The sequence below is a fragment of the Myxocyprinus asiaticus genome, chromosome 4, assembly GCF_019703515.2.
Source record: "Myxocyprinus asiaticus isolate MX2 ecotype Aquarium Trade chromosome 4, UBuf_Myxa_2, whole genome shotgun sequence".
In the NCBI taxonomy this organism is placed as follows: Eukaryota; Metazoa; Chordata; class Actinopteri; order Cypriniformes; family Catostomidae; genus Myxocyprinus; species Myxocyprinus asiaticus.
The window spans coordinates 48,223,160-48,243,302 of record NC_059347.1 but is presented as its reverse complement, the minus strand read 5'-3'; the positions used below and the strand labels follow the sequence as shown (position 1 = coordinate 48,243,302).

The 20,143-nt window shown below is 37.6% G+C and overlaps 1 protein-coding gene across 28 annotated transcripts in view; it reads right to left on the bottom strand.

The window, feature by feature from the left end:
• Positions 1-20,143, bottom strand: part of camk2b1 (calcium/calmodulin-dependent protein kinase (CaM kinase) II beta 1) — a 109,451-nt gene that overhangs the window by 43,639 nt on the left and 45,669 nt on the right. For 13 of the 28 annotated variants that reach the window (XM_051684009.1, XM_051683992.1, XM_051684037.1 and 10 more), the window contains exons 7-13: positions 14,633-14,735; positions 14,357-14,440; positions 12,954-13,048; positions 9,217-9,339; positions 9,040-9,123; positions 8,904-8,946; positions 7,013-7,108 (exon numbers count right to left, since the gene is read on the bottom strand). In XM_051684009.1, the coding sequence (XP_051539969.1) occupies positions 7,013-7,108; positions 8,904-8,946; positions 9,040-9,123; positions 9,217-9,339; positions 12,954-13,048; positions 14,357-14,440; positions 14,633-14,735 (628 nt within the window). Of the gene's footprint in view, positions 1-7,012; positions 7,109-8,903; positions 8,947-9,039; positions 9,124-9,216; positions 9,340-12,953; positions 13,049-14,356; positions 14,441-14,632; positions 14,736-19,555; positions 19,629-20,143 lie in introns of all 28 variants that reach the window. The other 15 variants (XM_051684161.1, XM_051684125.1, XM_051684073.1 and 12 more) reach the window with 3 other exon arrangements.

Genomic DNA, 20,143 nt, shown 5'->3' with positions numbered 1-20,143 from the left:
GGCATTGTGGCATTCACATTGAGCCACAGCACACACTCTGTATGGCAGCTCAACCCTTCTACCTCACACATACTGCTAGAAAAATAAAAAGTTAAAAAGCACAGCAACTTAAAAACCTGAATCATGTTCTCCCCTTTTGAGAAGGTAAAAGGCAAAACAATGTCATCAGCATCTCCAGCACAACAGCTGTTCGCCCCCTTAAGATATTCTAAGTATAACTAAATACTCAAATTCAGCATATATTGTTTCAGTGTTTGGAATAAAAATGTTCTTAGCACAGTAAATGACCATATAAAACTAAATTTAAAAACTAAACTAGTATCACAGTTTCTATTCTGTTCTAATCTATTCTACTCTTTTCACTAACATTCCTCATACCTCTTACTCAATAATTATACTCAAACTCATACTCAAAGGCGCTCTCACACATTCAACATGAAATCAAAACTGACCCAATTTATCTCTTGAATGCTGTTTAATCATAAATGATTTAAGGCTGATTAATACTTCTGAGTCGTATCTACGCCGTAGGCTCCGCATAGTGGCCAATGCGTTGGTTTGCACTTATATTTCTGCGTTGGTGTGTCTGCGTCGTTCTATGAGTACACAGACAAAATGCTAATTACATGTTTCATAAATAAACAAAATCAATGTAATTTCTGGATTCAAAAGTATTTATTAAATTATTATAGCATCAAAAATGAGTTCAAAGTATGTGAACATCTTGAAATGTAGGTATTATTTATTATACATGTTTCCTGAATTGCAGTCAGAAAATGAGGAAATTACTGTACGCTTCCTTGAGTCACTTAAATAATAATATATAAATATTTTGGCACTCTTTTGACGATCCATGCTGAAAAAGGAATCATCAAATTAATTAATAACTACTTGCCTGAATTACACAAAATGGGTGTGTTTTACAATGCTAATTTGCTGACAAATTAGAAATGTTTCGTTTACATAACTTATGAAAAATGATAATTTACTGGACATCATACTGTCAAACATATGGTCAACTCATTGTGCCGATTGGAAAGATCATGAGTAGAATATAAAATATATTATTTCACTCACATATCAAATTAATATCAAATAAAGGCCCGGAGGAAAAAAAGCTTTTAGAGTTTATAAGCTGTAAACAGACATATTTAGTCGTGTTTCTCTTGTAACTTCATGAAACACAAATTTAATTTAAAAAACAGCAGATGCTTTCGATTGAGACAATTGCTTTAATGGTCACGAGTCCAAATACAATGTGATTGATGCACAGATATTAAAATAATCTTGGCTAAAATGAGACGCAACCTCAGATATCCTTGTTACCATCCTGGGAGGCGGTCTCTGGTTAAAGTAGACCAATCACAGCTGTTGTAGCCTGTGTCGACGCAACACGCAGTCACATTTTTGAAGAGGTGCACGTCAGGCTAAGGCGTAGGCTACATCGTAACTGGCATAGCTACGAATAGTCTACGGTGTAGGTTCAACGCAGAAGTATAAATTGGCCTTTATCAGTGCACATTACTCCAAAGACAAAATAAATAATAATAATAATAAATAAAAAAAAAAACCAATAATAAAATGTTTGTCTTTGTAATCCTGCTCCGCCAAAGAAATAACTTTACTTTTCAGCTGATGTCACCAAGCCTGCATATTTTAACTCCTTCCCTCCAACTCCCTGGCTTCATTCTGGTATATAATGGCCACTTTTCACGATCTAATCCATTCCTGATGGTTAGTTTAAATTTTTTGTTGTTGAATATCCTGTTTAACTTGTAAGTCAGACTACAGAAGTAAAATGGGTTGTGAAATCTGTTTCATATTGATTATAAAACTAAAATCTCAAACTTCACTTGGTTTAAAATATTTTGGTGTTTAACCATTTTCCGAGAGGGGCTTATGTTGGATTCAAGCGCTTCAGGATCATAATTTATTAACAAAAATGAATCAAATGCAAATATTTATGGTTTTTCAAATCTGCTCTGGAGGAGATGCAAAAAAGGGGCAAAAAAAAAAAAAAGAAGAAGAAGAATAAAGAACGATTAAAAATCCAAAGTTGATTGAACAATTATTGTTATATATCATTACATTTATGTGTGGCTAGATTTATTATGATATACTGCACTGAGAAGGGAGTCCTCTAGGCTAAACTACTACTTAATATTACAAATGTACTTGAGCAGTAAAGTTTTGGCCCATAATTAAGAGCTATGGCATGAAAAGATACTCCGCTTTCATGCGTCTTCTATCTTCTTATCTTAATTTCTTAAAGGTGCAATATGTAACAATTTTCATGTAATATTCGCCTTTTTTTGCCAATGTGTGAACGGCTTGTAACGCAGCTTAAAAAATGAGTCCTTCCTGGACTTCCTAGGTTGCCTATTAAAACCTGTAGACTGATTTTCATGCGAAGGGAGCGGGTCGCTTTTGCCGGGAAAATACAAAGGATGTGACGTTTATGCACGCTCCCGAGAGCCTTGCCTCAGTGCTTCTCTTCCGCTATTCAACAGCGACAACTGTCTGCAACACTAGGTAACGTTATCTTAGAGATGGAATCCAGCAAACATCTGGCTCCTAGCACAATACCGACTCCTACACAAACTCAGAGTAAGCCCAAAAAAAAAAAAAAAAAAAAAAAAAAAAAACATTTATCTACTGAATCCAGTCTGGCTAAGCGGAAACATGATCGTGGTCGAGCAAAAACTAGAGTGAACATCGGCAGGGCATTTGATTCCTGGAGGGACATTCGTTCTGTTTTGGGGATCAAAACCGACCCTGAATTGGCTTTCTTCTTATTGGACAGGTAAGTTTACATAACTGCAAAGCATGTGAAATATAGTGCCATAAGGATTGATCTGTGTACTTTTAGCTAACTTGATCTTGCCTGCACAGTAACTGTCATAATCAATGTTAATCTGTAATTATTCAGCAAGGTAAACTACAATAACACATGAAATGAATGCTAGACAACGTTCAAGATAATGCAAAAAGCTCCATTCATTACTGTAACGTAACTTGGTTATACAGAAAATATATACATTCTATTATTATAAAACAATAGCGCATCAATATATCAAAATGTCAGTTGTGATGGAATCACATCAATACTGAATTGTGTCAACATATTGATAATGTACAGTCTATTTTATAAACCGCTACGGTCATCATCCACCAAATTTAGCTAACAGCTATTGATAAAGCTGGCTAGCTAGCTAATGCCAACACAGGCTATCGTATAAATGCAGTCAATGTATCATGCAAAGAAAAGTGATTACTTCAAACTACAGTCTCGCATAGTCAGACCTATATCCACATTTTGTTTTAGCCCTGTTCCAGCACTGGAGAGTCAAATATAATATACAGTCTCAAAGTTTGTAGTAAAACAATCATAACTGTGTACTTTTAATTATGCTACCTCATCTGTCATCATGATGTTGGTGAATCACATTCAGTCTCTTTGTACGTTACGTCATTGTTTTGGTCGATGCTCGCGTCCTTATGGAGTGTGTGCGCGAGCACGAGCAACAGGTATCTGGCTGCAGTTTATTTAACAGCCACAGGTATCATTAATAACAAGGGTTTCTGAATCTTACATACTGCACCTTTAACACACTTCTGTTAAGAAAATTTGTGTTGTGAGAAAAAAGTATATATACACTAGGGCTCAAAAGTTTGGAATAATGTACAGATTTTGCTCTTGTGGAAAGAAATTTGTACTTTTATTCACCAAAGTGGCATTCAACTGATCACAATGTATAGTCAGGACATTAATAACGTGAAAAATTACTATTACAATTTAAAAAAAAAATTCAGAACTTCTGCACTACTTCAAAGAGTTCTCATCAGAAAAATCCTCCACGTGCAGCAACGACAGCTTTGCAGATCCTTGGCATTCTAGCTGTCAGTTTGTCCAGATACTCAGGTGACATTTCACCCCACGCTTCCTGTAGCACTTGCCATAGATGTGGTGATCTTGTCAGGCACTTCTCACACACCTCACAGTCTAACTGATCCCACAAAAGCTCAATGGGGTTAAAATCCATAACACTCTTTTCCAATTATCTTTTGTCCAATGTCTGTGTTTCTTTGCCCACTCTAACCTTTTCTTTTTGTTTTTCTGTTTCAAAAGTGGCTTTTTATTTGCAATTCTTCCCATAAGGCCTGCACCCCTGAGTCTTCTCTTTACTGTTGTACATGAAACTGGTGTTGAGCGGATAGAATTCAATGAAGATGTCAGCTGAGGACATGTGAGGCATCTATTTCTCAAACTAGAGACTCTGATGTACTTATCCTCTTGTTTAGTTGTACATCTAGGTCTTCCACATCTCTTTCTGTCCTTGTTAGAGCCAGTTGTGCTTTGTCTTTGAAGACTGTAGTGTACACCTTTGTATGAAATTTCAAGCATTGCATAGCCTTCATTCCTCAAAACAATGATTGACTGATGAGCTTCTAGAGAAAGCTGTTTCTTTTTTTTTTGTTGCCATTTTTGACCTAATATTGACCTTAAGACATGCCATTCTATTGCATACTGTGGCAACTCAAAAACAAACACAATGTTAAGCTTCATTTAATGAACCAAATAATTTTCAGCTATGTTTGATATAGTACCAAATTAAAGATATAGTGATTTTCTAGTACCGAATTAGCAATTTAGCATGATTACTCAAGGATAAGATGCTGGAGTGATGGCTGCTGGAAATGGTGCCTGTCTAGATTTGATCAAAATTTACTTTTTTTCAAATAGTGATGGTACTGTTTTTTACATCAGTAATGTCCTGACTATACTTTGTGATGAGTTGAATGCCACTTTGGTGAATTAAAGTACCAATTTCCTTCTGAAACAGCAAAATCTGTACATTGTTCCAAACTTTTGGCCACCAGTGTATATACACCGATCAGCCACAACATTGAAACTACCTGCCTAATATTGTGTAGGCCCCCCTTGTGCCACCAAAACAGCGCCAACCCGCATCTCAGAATAGCATTCTTCTCACCACAATTGTAGAGTGGTTATCTTCGTTATCTGTTGACCTCTCTCATCAACAAGGCGTTTCCATCCGCAGAACTGCTGCTCGCTGGATGTTTTTTGTTTTTAGCACCATTCTGAGAAAATTCTTGAGACTGTTGTGCGTGAAAATCAGAGAATGGCCAGACTGGTTTGAACTGACAAAGTTTACAGTAACTCAGATTACCGCTCTGTACAACTGTGGTGAGAAGAATAGCATCTCAGAATGCTTTGCTGTTTTGGCAGCACGAGGGGGGACATACAAAATATTAGGAAGGTGGTTTTAATGTTGTAGCTGATCGGTGTATATATTGTTTGTGAAAATGCACTGCTAGAGTTCATGTGTAAAAATGTGTTCACACATTTTTTAAAATAAATAATAGAAATATTATTAATATAAGTAATTTAAATAAATATAAAGCACATGAGCCTATATCCAGACAAATATTTTTAAATGCTAGTTAAAAAGGGCTAAAGCTTGAAAATAAAAAGACCATTACTGCAAAGAAACTGTGTGATACACAGATTAGTTTTCACGAAGCTTTGACCATGCACAGGTGCACCAGATCCATATAGCCCATCACACCCCCAAGTTAGTGAACATGCATTAGTCCAATCTCCCATGCAGCATTCAGCACAACAGCAGGCAGACTGTTTCACCCCCAAAAACAGGGGTGAACTTCAACTTCACAGACCATATTAAAGGAAGGAGGAATACAGAGGATGAAGCTGATGGCTAATGGGTGTCAGATAAAAATGGCTAAGAAAAGTGATGATGTGGAGGAGTATATAATTAAACCAGACAAAAGTCAAAGGCAGTGATTTATGGAACACATGATAGTAGGAATGATGGAAAGAACAAGTCTAAAAAAGGAGAAAGAGAGAAAGAGGTGGGGGGGGCTAGGGAAAGATCAGATTCATCATGCACACACTTAGGTGTGGCTAGTCTGTGAAATAAATAAAAGCTAAATGAAATGTTGATGACAATGATGATGATGACGGACAGCTGAGAGGACCAATGAGCTGCCCTTTGTGACATCAGAAATGAACTGAAAGCAAAATTAGTCAAATAATGGTACTGAAGTGTGGAGGATGAGGGGATCTGAAGAAAGATCAAGAAAGACGAGTGAGTCATCATGCATGCTTTTAGTCCCATGCAAAGACAGTCATGGACCTGTGAGTGACAGAAGGGCAAAAGAGGAAAGCAGGAAAGGGATAGGAAAGGGAAAAGAAGAAGAAAATTAAAGAAATTAAAGGAAAATGGAAAGAGAAAGAAAAAGACAGGAAAGGAAAATTAACTAGTAATGGAAATAGGAAAAGAAAAGGATTGTAAAAGAAAAGGGAAAGTACTGTTAATAGCAAGGGAGAGGGCGGAAGGGATTAAAGAGTACAGAAAGAGGAAAAGGATAGGAAAGAAAGGAAAAGGAAAGAGAAAAGAAACTTAAAATAAGAATCGGAGAAGATAGGAAAGGGAAAGGAAATAAAAGGAAAAAGGAAACGGAAAGGAAAAGGACATGAAAGGGAAAGGCTTGAAAAAGTATAGGGAGAGAATGGCTAAAAGGAAAAGGAAAGAAAATGGAAACAAATTAAATGGGAGGAAGTGAAAGTGAAAAGAAATGGGTTGGAAAAGGAAAGGTAAAGTGATGTGAATAAGAAGGAAGAGGAAAGGATAAAGGAGTACAAAAAGAAGAGGAAAATGACATGAAAAGAGAAAGGGAAAGTAAAAAAAGACAAGGGAAGAAAACAAAATGAAATGATGGGGAAAGGGAAAGAAAGGCAGGGAAAATGAAAAAGGATGGGAAAAGGGAAAAGATTGGAAAAGGAAATGGAAATGAAATGGAGGAAAAAGGTAATGGAAAAGGGAAAATGGAAAAGAAAATGGAAAGAATAGGAAAGCACTGTGAACAGGAATGGAGATGAAAGGAAAGCATTGTGAACAGAAAGGAAGGGATGAAAGAGTACAGAAAGAAGGGGGCAGAGGAACTGGGTCCCATAGGGCGGTGCTACCTTGTTCCACTAGCCCTGCTGTGGTGCCTGCAGCTGCGGCTACTGCAGCTGCAGCCGCAGTGACCGAGGCAGGAGCCGTGGTCTGCCTGCTACCCACTAACACACACAGGAGTGTGTACATCCATACACACAGATACATACATACCAATCCAAACACAATGAGAGAAAGGAACAAAGAGAGAGAGAAGGAAGAGGAAAGGGGGCAGAGTGAAAGAGAACCATTCATTAGTCTACAGGAGAAAAACTGTAAGTCATAAAAACAGGACAAACCAATTTCTTGTTTCTTTGAAAGACAGGTGGCTCAGAACACCAGGATCCCCACTCAAATGAGAGCCATGTTTTAATTGCAGGCAACATTTGGTGGGATTTATCCCACCAAACATAAAAAAGCAGCAAACACATTTATGAAAGTCCTCTTATTTAAGAATGTCCCCTGTTAGACCATCATCTAAAGTGGTTACAAGCAAAGCTCGGAAATCACAGATAAAATCAGAAAGCGATATAAAAACGAATAGAATTTCCATGAAAGGTATAGTTCACCCAAAAATGAAAATTAAGTACATGCTTTCAAATTTTGAAATTGAAAGTGGAGATTTTTGGTAAAAAAGAACTTAAATATTGATCTGTTTCTCACTCACACCAATCATATCACTTCTGAAGATATGGATTTAACCACTGGAGTCTTGCATTACTTTTATGCTGCCTTTATGTGCTTTTAGGTCTGGTCACCATTCACTTGCATTGTATGAACCTCCAGAGCTGAGATATTCTTCTTCTAAAAATCTTCATTTGTATCGACAGAATAAAGAAAGTCATACACATCTGGGATGGTATGAGGGTGAGTAAATAATGAGTGAACTTTCATTTTTGGGTGAACTATACCTTTAAGGATATAGTTAATTTCAGACACCATGAAATCAAAATTCACTTGTGGCTTGCTTTATTCCATGACTGTTAGCTTTGAAAAAATCTATCTGCTAGTGTCCTCCTAAAAGTTGACAAAGTAAAACTAAATATAAATGCTCTTTTTTCTCTAGGATAAAGCACTACAAATATTGATGACTCATCTTGCACTACACAGATTTTTGTCCAATTAAATGCTCTCTAGAATGAGAATATCTCTCCCCCTAATACCACGTCCAACGGAATAGCAAGTACTGTAGCAAATTATGGTTATGGTACATTTATATTATGCATGATATCTGAGAGGTCAGAGCTTTCTGAATCTGCACATTGTGAGATGGAGGTGAAAAAGTGAGCTGATAGTAAAAATAGATTTGTTCTGTGTAAAATTGTGATTTTTGGTTGAGTATTAAGACATTGTCAACTTTTATTTAGAGCAAACAGTTGTAGAACACTGTTTCTTTGTCAGTAACAGACAACAAAACATCAAGAGTGGGGATCCAAAAATACACAGATGACTCCTTGGATACAATCAATCCATAATAACACTCAAACGCAACCGAGGAGAACAAACCAATCATAAAACACACACAGCCGTCATCTCAATTGTCAATCAAATAGTCAAAAGGTTAAAGTAATAGTTCATCCAAAAATGAAAATTCTGTCATTATTTGTTCACCCTCATGTCATCCCAAACCTGAATGACTTACTTTCTTTTGTGATTTACACAAAGGGAGAATTTTCAAAGAATATCCTGGCCATTCTTTTCCATATAATGAAAGTGAATGGTGACTGGGGCTGTCAAGCTCCAAAATGACAAAAATGCACCACCAACGTATTACATAAGTTGTCCGTGCATCTTAAGCGTTATATTCCAAGTCTTCTTAAGTCTTCGGAAGTCATGAGGATGAGTAAATATAAACAGAATTTTCATTTTTGGATGAACTATCCCTTTAATTTCCAGCTTCACAAGGCCCAAGCAACTTACCAGAGAAATTCCGTGACACAAGCATAGTGGTAAGAATAGCCCCCTATGAGGAGAGAAAGGACCTTTAACTAAGTACTGGCTGCTGAGTTAGTGCTGTGTGTATAACTAAAAGTGAGTTAGTGTCTGTGTTCCTCACCTTGAGTTTCCTCCGGGCATTGAACTTCTTCAGGCATTCCACAGTCTCTTGTCTGTGCATCATGGAAGCCACAGTTGAGCGTTGCTATGGGAACAAACGAGGAAAGATGTTTACTCTATCCAAAGCTGGTTGGCAATTGCTATTGTGCAAGCATTCTGTACGTTGGAGGATACGTACGCAGACCCATGGGTGCTTGAGAGCTTCCTGTGCAGTGATTCTCTTGGCAGGGTTGATGGTCAGCATTTGATTGATGAGGTTTTTGGCTTCAGGAGTAACTGTGTCCCATTCTGGAGATGGAAACTGTCAGGTAAAAAAAATAAAAAATAAAAAGTGGCAAACAGTGCCAAAACTGATATGGCAGACTGCCACAGACCTTTATGGAAAAAAATTTCCTTTGAAGGTTTATTTACATAAGCGGTTCTATTAGGGTTTTGCTTCAGGACTCAGATTTCACATTGGACATCGAATGGCGATCCAATACAGTACCAAAATTGTTTATTGTACAAAAGTAAACACTGAAATGTATAAATATTACCATTAACTGCGTAGGCCCAGCAACAAGCAAAATTATTAACATGACAGGCTGAAAAGGAAATTGACATTTTTGGTTTCTAAATGTCTCTTGAATTTGGATGGTTTGATGCACGCATGCCAGCATTGGCACCTGCATTCCAATCTACATCTTGATGTAATCCTTCCTCGTGATCAATTTGTTTTCATGAGCTGAATGGGAGGCTAAACAAAAAGTTAAAATGTGACAAGACTGCAGTATACCCAACAGACTCGTGCAGCACGTGCAACCATTCGCACATTACGAGCAGGCAGCGCTTAACGTTTGGTTAATCGCGCAAGTAAACGTGCCCGCTTTGCTTCGGTCAGGCTGCGCGGATGACAGCCTACATTCCGTGTTTCCATTGTTAGTTTTTGCTTTCAGAACAACCCTGCATACAGGTACACCCTCCTTTAACCATGGTCACACTCAAAATGACATTAAATGATTAAAAGAGAAAGCATAAACCCACATCTTGGGGTTAAAAAATCTGAGTCTATTCAAAATATAAATTAAACCTGGAAATAAAGTTTTAGGATTTTGCAGGTGCGTTTCACCGAAAAGGGCTAAATAGTTGATCGGCTTGTGATGCGCGAATGGCTTGCACGAGAAGCGCGAGTCTCGTCACACTTTAATACTGTTTTGTCTCCCATTCAGCTGTTGAAAACATGCTGCGTTATCATGAAGAAGGATGAAATCAAGATGTAGACTGGAATGCAGATCAGGTGCGAAAAACTTCATATAAATAAAATATCCTGTTCCTCTCTCGTTGTTGCTTGCATGCTACTGATTACATGATTACAATGACATAATATAAGAAATATTTAAGATTCCACACAATTTCGTGATCAGTAATCATATAAGCAAATTGACATTAACTGTGTTAACACATTTTGTACAAAAGGACAGGTTTTCTTTCATTCTTTCAATCATCGGGTTTTGCACACATTTTTCACTCAAACTGTTATGCTAATAATATAATATGTAATGAAAAATAAATGATTAAATCAGAGAAATGCAAAATAGAAACATTTTCACAAGTGGACTCAAACTTTGGAAAATCAGACTTGAATGCTCAGAAACCTTCACCGCTCTACTGGATACCGCTATTGGATCAGTGGATTGGTCCTTACAAACATGCAATACATAGTATGCTTGGCACAAATTATGTTTATACTCACTGCAAGTGAACTTTTATTTAATGTAGTCTGCTTCATATTTTTGTTCATGGTTTGAGTATGAGGACATGTCAAGCAACATGTCCATGTTGGCATCTGTCTAATTTGGCTAGCTTCTACCAAGTGACAGATGAATCAGTCCCAAAATTTGTATGATTGGATGCATGGCCATTGACGTCAACTCAACAACAAAAGATTTGGGAAGGTTTTAGTCCTATTTGCAGCCTATTTGATTTGCTACCATAATTATGCACAACTATATGAATAGTTGCATTTTATTATTGGTATTTATCACTGTTTTCCCCTGCCATCTGGAACCATTTTAGAACAGACCTGGAACCCATTTTTGGGTCATGACCCACCATTTGAGCACCACTGATTTCCACTGTTATTTAGATGTATTTAAAAAACTAATTTGACAAAACTGCTCTGCATCAAGCAAACCACCTCTAAAATCCTGTTTTCTCAATCTAATGAATTAGTAATAGATCGATATTTGGTCCAGGGCGATTAATCCAGTGTTCGAATGGGGAGGTGGTTCCCTTGTTTCATCAAAACTAGAATACTACAAACATAAAACTAGATTTTTGTTTTAATGTTTGCAGTGACACAATGTGACATTGTTTATTACCTGTCCTAGTTTTCATAAATAATCCAATTTAGATTTTTTTTACGTTAGAAAATTCGAAACATGCCCGAGCACACCACGTTCTGTTTTCTGAAGGAACTTACAGATGGTGACTGAGTGACACTAGCTCATTTTAACCTCTCAATAATGGTAAGATATAATTCTTCTTTGACATATAATTGTTGGTACACCTAAATTGCTAACATTAAATCATCTTTTATCTTAAAACTAAACCATTGCTAGAGGTTAATTAACATGCACGCAGGTAATATGCATGTGGTTCTGACGGTATTTATCCAACTACATGTTAGCTCACAATCAAACAGTTGTGGTTTATTACATAGATGCTATGTGGAGAAATATTTTTGTCTAATTATTATGCTGCATGTGTAATGAGCGGCCCTCCCTCAAGGTCTTTAAATAAACAAATTATGCTGATAAACAACAGTAAATATAACATCCAGTATAACATTTAGTAATATGCAAGTATGAGCTACGTCTTATTTATAACTCTACTATGCACTATGCATCTCAGCCATGGTGACGACTACTTAAATTAAAAAAAAGTGTTTATTATTTAGAAAATTATTTATTTTTGTAAAATCTAACTCATTTAAACATCAAAATTAGTCATTTTAATTAATATATTGAATTTTTTGTGAGTTACAGCAAGGAATTGAGCTGAAAAAGAATGTGAAGCAACAGTGAAACTATTTCAAGCATTGGGTATCTCCAGCACAAAAGCTCAGCTGAAACAGGTAAACATTACGCTGTTGTTTTGTTAGAGAAACCGAAAGAGAAATCAAATAATACAGTGATACTGATTATATCAATATGTGATTAAAGAGGTGGCCATGAGTTGCTGGATTATTGTTGTATATTGTTTCACGGGGGGTTGGGGGGGGTGAGTTGGTGTAAGGGGCCCGAGAAAGATTCTGGTGGTACTCAGTATATCCAGTTAAATAAAAATTTGCTCACTCACAGTTTGGTTGCTTACCAAAGAAATCACAAATAACAGTAGTCGCAAAGAGATAACATTTTCACAATTACCAAACACAAAGTTTAACACTCATGTAACGTATGACTATTTCAGCAACATACAGTAATACTCCTGAGAAATGTAGTCCGGTTGAGACAAACCAGTAACAGCAGCAAAAAGGCAGGCCAAAAGTGAGCCACATGATTACAAACATTTCTCGAACACCTTATATTGCTTCAGTTCCTGTCGTAGGGAAATATCTCTCCAAAATCCCCCTGCACTCATGAAATATTTATAAAATAACTTTGTTGCACAAGCTAGACTGAAGAGAACATCAAATGTCACATGAACACACCTCAGAAGCCAGGAATAGACAGAGAAAGACAGGAGACGAGTTACAGAACAGAGTTACAGAACAGAGGCTTAGTACTAAAAGCACCTAAGGAGCGCACTCTGCTCCTGCAGAGCACTAAGAACATTCTAGAAAGTACATACTTCAGTACTTTAAGAACATTCAGAGCAAAAGTTAATCAGAACTTTAAGAGATTGTGACATAGAAGGAGATGATGTAAAACTTACATCGTAAGCCCCAGCTTTGATCTGCTGGTAGAGTTTATGCTGATCCTCGTCCCAGAACGGTGGATATCCAACCAGAAGAATGTACAGAATAACACCTTAATTAAGACATGGAAAAAAATAAGCTCTGTTACTTTTGTGACTGTAACTTTATCCAAATTCTAAAGAGGCGGTCACACTAGACTTTGCGCTCCATTTACTCCCATTCAAACGCGGAAGACTGGAAACGCTAGCTCATGCGAAGAGATTTCATATGACGTTGCGTACCATAGTTCAAGCTTGTGAACTCTGAACTGCGAATCTGGATGACGAGAGGACACGTGACCAATAGAAGATCGAAATGTCACACACTGACCTCTTTGCTCAATTCTTCAATATTTCAAAGCTGCACGTTTTATTGTTGCAGGAAAGTGAGTAGACAATATATTTTAACATTTTTAATTTAATATTATTTGTGATGTATTACATGATTACTTAAGTTACTTATAAATGAAGCCCTCCTGCATGATATACTGGTTTGTTGCGCTGTCCGTAATAAAAGTGTGTGCTCAAAGCCTAGATGCTGCCAAAACCTTACAATTTCTGACAATTTACATCTATTATGGCAGATGGAGTCAAGGGAAATGTGGGTTGTAAATACACTTATGTAGTACTGAAAAGCATCAGAAAACAAATGAATAAAAAAATTATTAAATCTAATTAAAGCATTTTCACAAATTTTTTGTGTATACTTGACATTTTTTGAGTTTATTAGAGTCTTGACTTGTTAGCTTAGCAACATGCTAACATCAAAGTAGATTGGAATCAACTGACCCTTTGCTAAGCTCTGCCCCCTTAGTTACGGTTGCTCGCTCTGACAAGCTCTGCAGAACTCCCCATTGGTATGAATGGGAGATTGCAGTGGATGGCAAGTTTTTTGGCAAAATATTCTCATAAACAGAATGGATAATATTTTTACGTGGGCTGGTATGAAATCTGACATTGTAAAGCATATTTATCTGAAGGTTTTTGTAAAAATAATTGTTAAATTACAAAGTAATTTGATTAAAAACTGTGGAGACTGTAAATCAGAATCAAGGCAAACGATTTTTACAGCCACTTGAAAAGAGAAAAACTTCACTTAATAATGATTACACATCCAATAACATCAGCGTAAGTGAACAGAGCTGTTTAAAACATCTCATAACAAACTCATTTTGATGCTGTGAACTGTTTATTTACTTTCACTTTTAATATGACTTGAATCAATAAATAAATGAATTAACGTTCAGTTACTAGCTTTAATTTACCTTGTTAGGTTAGGATACTGCTGTGAAAGGTGGCTGCCTATGTGTACAGTAGCCAGCGAGGCAGATGACTAAAGTTTAGATTATTAAATTATTATTGCTGTGTTCCACTTTATTTACCACAGGCCCAGATGTCCACCGGTTTGCCATATGCCTCCTTCCTCAGCACCTCAGGGGACAGATAACCTGGTGTCCCAGCAAATCCTGTAAAACACAGTTTCTCACACAATCTGGCAACTTTGATTAAAAGCGCAAAGATTGTACACAACAAATGCAAAACATTTTGTTTTGATGTACTAGATGTACACCAAAGTTAAAACTAATAATTGAAAATTATGATTATTGTGTGTCTCAATATCATTTGGACTCCAGGTGTATGTTGCAACGATTACATACCAAACCATGCCTGCTGGTCTCCCTGCACCTCAATGGCCAGTCCAAAGTCAGCCAGTTTCACAGCAGCGTTCTTGCACTTGCTGGCCAACAGCAGATTCTCTGGCTGAGGGGAGAATGAAGACAACATTTCTCCTGCCTTAAAGGTATAGTTCACCCAAAAATGAAAATTCTCTTATCATTTACTCACCCTCATGCCATCCCAGATGTGTTTGACTATTTCTTCTGCAGAACAGTGGTTAAATCCATGTCTTCAGAAGCGATATAATAGGTGAGGGTAAAAGATCAATATTTAAGTCTTTTTTTTACTATAAATCTCCACTTTCACTTTCATCTTATGCTTTTGGCAATTCATATTTTTTGTGCATATTGCCACCTACTAGGCAGGGAGGAAAATATATAGGAAAAAAGGAGATCTGTTTCTCACCCACATATCACTTCTGAAGACATGATTTTAACCACTGGAGTCATTTGCATTACTTTTATGCTGCCTATATGTGCTTTTTGGAGCTTCACAGTTTTGACAGAGCAGAGATATTCTTCTTAAAATCTTTGTGTTCCACAGAAGAAAGAAAGTCATGCACATCTGGAATGGCATGAGGGTGAGTAAATGATGAGAGAATTTTCACTTTTGGGTGAACTATCCCTTTTAACACACAACTGTACAGGTGCCTCCAACACACACACTCACAGTGATAGGCACACTATACATGCTGACACACACTTCTCTACAGGAACAGAGTCAAATATCTATCATGTTCATAACATAAAAACACCAGCACCAGTTTTAACTGTACATTCAATCACTCTCACAAACCCAAGGGCATGTTAAAAAACAAACAAACATGGTTGTGTTGACTATATTTCAAAATGATTAATTATCAGTTGAATACTGAACATAGCTGCACAACTTTCAAACTGAACTGCAAAATGTTTCTAAATTAAGAATAAGGACAAAAAGATATGAAGGCAGTGTTTGTTTCCACTGGTAACAAGAAAGTGTGTGTGTTTTCTCATAACTGACCCAGATTATCTAGCCTCATTATTCTCTGTCAATGATGGACGCTAATAATGTGATATCCCCACTAGTGCCTCCCAATACTTCCAAAGTGTGCACACACAGAGCGCTGAATCACAATGGCAGCAACTCTGATCTGCAAGGGCTGGCTAACAAATCAAATACAAACACCTTAAGCACTGCAGCGGATAGTGACATTTGAAGCAGCTTTTCCTTAATTGCAGTGTTTGGTGAATCTAAGATCCACTTTCCTCTCTAGCTCTCTCTGCCTCGCCATACATCCATGGAGAAACATAATTTCTCTGCAATATTTCACAGCACTGTTATTTAAAGTACTGGAATAACAGGAACTCCAGCCTACATTCTAAGAACCTATAGAAGAACCCAATGTTCAACTGGTTCCGTAGCTCTCATAATAAAATGTATAGTTCCGGTCCTGGATGCTGACTGGCCAATGCAGAATTCCATCCATGTTAAAATATACGATATAAAAACAGCTATGACGTTATGCCGCACATAGAATAACGTTCTGTCAGGGACTTGTAGCAGAAGAATGGCACTTCAATTTCTTTTAAAAAAAATTAACGATTTAATTAAAATTGTACTTTTAATATTTAATTAATGACGTTTTATATAAATTGCAGCTTTATATATGCAATAAGGGCCTTGATGGCGTGCTACATTGTAAAAATTGTCATGGCTAAACTACACATCTGCTACACGTAGTGCCTTAAATCACCCTTTAGCAGCACCTATATTCACAATGTACTGTAGTATGGTCTCTCGAACCTTATTTCTTAAAGCTTGCCTGCTCAACACTGCAATTAAATATCCAAACATTTGCGTCCAAACTCGCATAATGTCAATCCCAGCCCCAATCCCAATCCCAGCCTTAAAGCTCAACAGTGGGAGGAATTTTGATGAACAGCTCCCTCAGAGAACGAATCTGACAGAGAAGATCTGCCAAAATCATTCTCCAACACTCCATCACGAATACAGTTATATCCCCTGCAGTAAAATCCATGACTTTTCTTCTTAGTAAAAAATCTCACTTGCATTGCATCAAATTATACAGTTACTGTAAAGACCCCATGAAATCAAAATTGGAGTTTTGTGGCTTTTAGTCCATGTGTATTAGCAATGATGTCATTTATATGCTGGTACACTCCATAACGTTGACAAAATTACCTTTTACAAAATATACACATTTAGAATTTTCAGTATTTCTCTTCTGAGAAACACTGACTAAAAATAAATGTTTTAGTCCAATCAAAAGTGAATCACGGCTGTAATGTAACTAAAGCCTACTAGCTATTTTAAAAATAAAGGACAAACCCTTCAATATGTCCCAACTAAATGCAGTTTCAACAATGCCTTTCTACTCTTTTTTTTGGGGGGGGGGGGGGGGATTTTCCCCCTTTTTTACCCAATTTGGAATGCCCAATTCCCAGTGAACTTTTAAGTCCTCGTGGTCGCGTAGTGATTCGCCTCAATCCGGGTGGTGGAGGATGAATCCCAGTTGCCTCCGTGTCTGAGACCATCAACCCGTGCATCTTATCACGTGGCTTGTTGAGCGTGTTGCCATGGAGACGTAGTGCGCGTGGAGGCTTCACACCATCCACCGCGGTATCCGCGCTCAACTCACCACGCGCCCCACCGAGAACGAACCACATTATAGCGACCACGAGGAGGTTATCCCATGTGACTCTACCCTCCCTAGCAACCGGGCCAATTTGGTTGCTTAGGAGACCTGGCTGGAGTCACTCAGCACGCCCTGGGATTCAAACTAGCGAGCTAGCGAACTAGCGAACTCCAGGAGTGGTAGACAGCGTCTTTTACCACTGAGCTACCCAGCCCCCCACCCTTTCTACTCTTTTAAATCCAAGCACATTTACCATAGCAAAAGCATGTGTTTCTATTTGTATATGTATCTGGTCCTGTACTCTTTAAGAGGGGCATTTATGTCTGTAAGTGTGTGCACAGGATCTCTGCTCTTTCTCCAATGGCATTCCTCTCATGCTTACTCTCAGATTCCCGCTGTGGAAGTGCGCGTACTACAGGCCACCACTCAAAAGGCCAGTCAAGTGTGGGCAGACACTGATAGCGGGAAACCACAATGATGGTACTGCCAGAGAAAAGTACGTACCACTGCAACACTATTTGCCTGCTGTGGATTTTAAAATGTTCATATTTGCTTTGTCTGTATCTACTGGACTTTCCTACATTGACATTCTATACAAAGTTCTAAAGGAATAGTTCACCCAAAAATGAAAATTGTATCATCATGTACTCACTCTCATGTTGTTCCAAACCCGTATGGCTTTCTCTCTGTCCGTTGAACACAAAAGGAGATGTTAAGCAGAATGACAGCCTCAGTCACCATTCACTTTCATTGTATAGAGAAAAAATGCAATGAAAGCGAATTGAAAATTGAGACAAAAGAAAGCAAGCCATACGTGTTTGGAACAACATGAGGGTGAGTAAATGACAAGAATTTTCATTTTTGGGTGAACTATTGCTTTAAATCTATATTGGGTGAATGTCCTACAGATTCAATCATATCAGATTCAAGCACCTTGCTGTCGGACATTTATTGAAATAAACATGAATGTGATTTTGCATGTGTTTTTTACAAACTCAAAGCACACCATAAAAAGTGTATTGTTTTATCTTACATAACAAAAATGTTGTTATTACACATACATTTTTTTGTCAAAAGCATTTATAAAGTCACATTAAATATATTGAAGTCGTAATCAAACCACATTTGCATGCATGTACAAGACAAACAAGCAAACCACGGCGAGAACAATTAACAAGAAGCAACAAAATGATTTAATTTTTTACAAAGACAGAAACATGCGCAGCATGCATTTTGAAGCAGTTTCTAAGCATCAGCCTTTCCACTGACAAATCAGTACTACAAATCGCAAAGTGCTAATTGCGTGTTCGTACAGAAGGCATGGGAGCTTTCTAAATCTTATAACTGACAGCAAATTAGATTCAGAAGAATGGCTGCTCAAGTTCATCTGAAAAGGGTAATTAAGACTCTTAAGCATCCTAAGCTAGGGTTTGGCCAGAACACACGGCAATACATGCTAGGTTGCATGACATCAATGGAGTTATGTCAAGGGACCACCCTTCCCAGAAACACACTGCATGTTAGAGAAGATCAAAGGTCAGAGAAGAGCTGTGAAATGACATTGCTTTGCACTCAAACCTGGACATGACGACTGAGCTGGGACAGGGACCTTGATGGCTACACTGATTCTCTTGGCTTTAGAACGGATTTATGGGGAATTGCAATTAAAATAGAATAAGAGAACAATAATAATAATAAAAGAATAGAATTCAGTGTGGTCTACTTCTGTTTCTTATACTGTACAATTAGACTATTTTATTTAGTAAAGCACTTTTGGAACAGACATTTTTTTAGGAACATGACAAGATGTCTTTTATCGATAAATAAAAATTAGCCACAGACATGCACTGTTGTCATAGACTGCAGAGAATTACTTTGTGACAAATTTAGAACAGCTTAATAGTGTTTTCTAGTTCCAATAAATTCTTGACATTGAAACTCTTGGAACTGTTTATTTTCTTCCAATTGGCGTAGTCTTACCTGAACATTCATGAAAGTGATGTAATCACCAGTCACGCCCACACACATCAACACACACCGTGCACTATCACTGTGTGAAATCGGACCGACCTTCAATACAATTCACGTAAAGCACCATTTCATCAGCAACACAATTGGCACTGTTGTACACTATTGGCAGTTATGTCAGTCGCCTTCAAATCCACACGGTGATAGGCACGTATTTTTCGCTGACTAAATGCGTACATTTTTTGAGCACACGTTCACACACTTGAAGGACAGTGATAACATGACACTCGTCACTTACCTTCAGGTCTCGGTGCACCACACCCATTTGATGGCAGTGAAGCACCGCTTCCAGGATCTGCTGGATGCAGTGACTGCATGCAAACAGCAGGGGGCGCAGGTTAGTCTGAGCAGTGCTACAGTCTCGTGCACAGGCCAGGGGGGTTGGAGTATTTGGGACAGGTGATATGGTAACACAGTATAAGGGAGTGGGTGGGGCATCTCTCTAGACTCAAGCCTTGCCTCCATGTAGTCGAATATTAACGCAAATCAGAACAGAAACCACATTATTAATTAATCATTATTGCAAAACGGCACAGCACTTGTGGTTACACACCAAAACATTCCCTTAAAAGATAAAGCCTTATATTTTCAGAATTAGGAGCTGGGTAAACAAGCTACGTAGTAGCTTTACTAACTAAGATATGGAAGCAACGCACTGTGCCAATAGAGAGTTCTAGACAGTTTCATTTTATTTTCCTTCTGTCAACATTTGTAGGATCTGTCTAAATAGATCACTGCAAAACTCGACAATTTACTACAGAAAGTAGTGCTCAACTTTGGGTTTTAAATGGCCAGTAAACACGGATAATGATATCTAGAGAGCAGG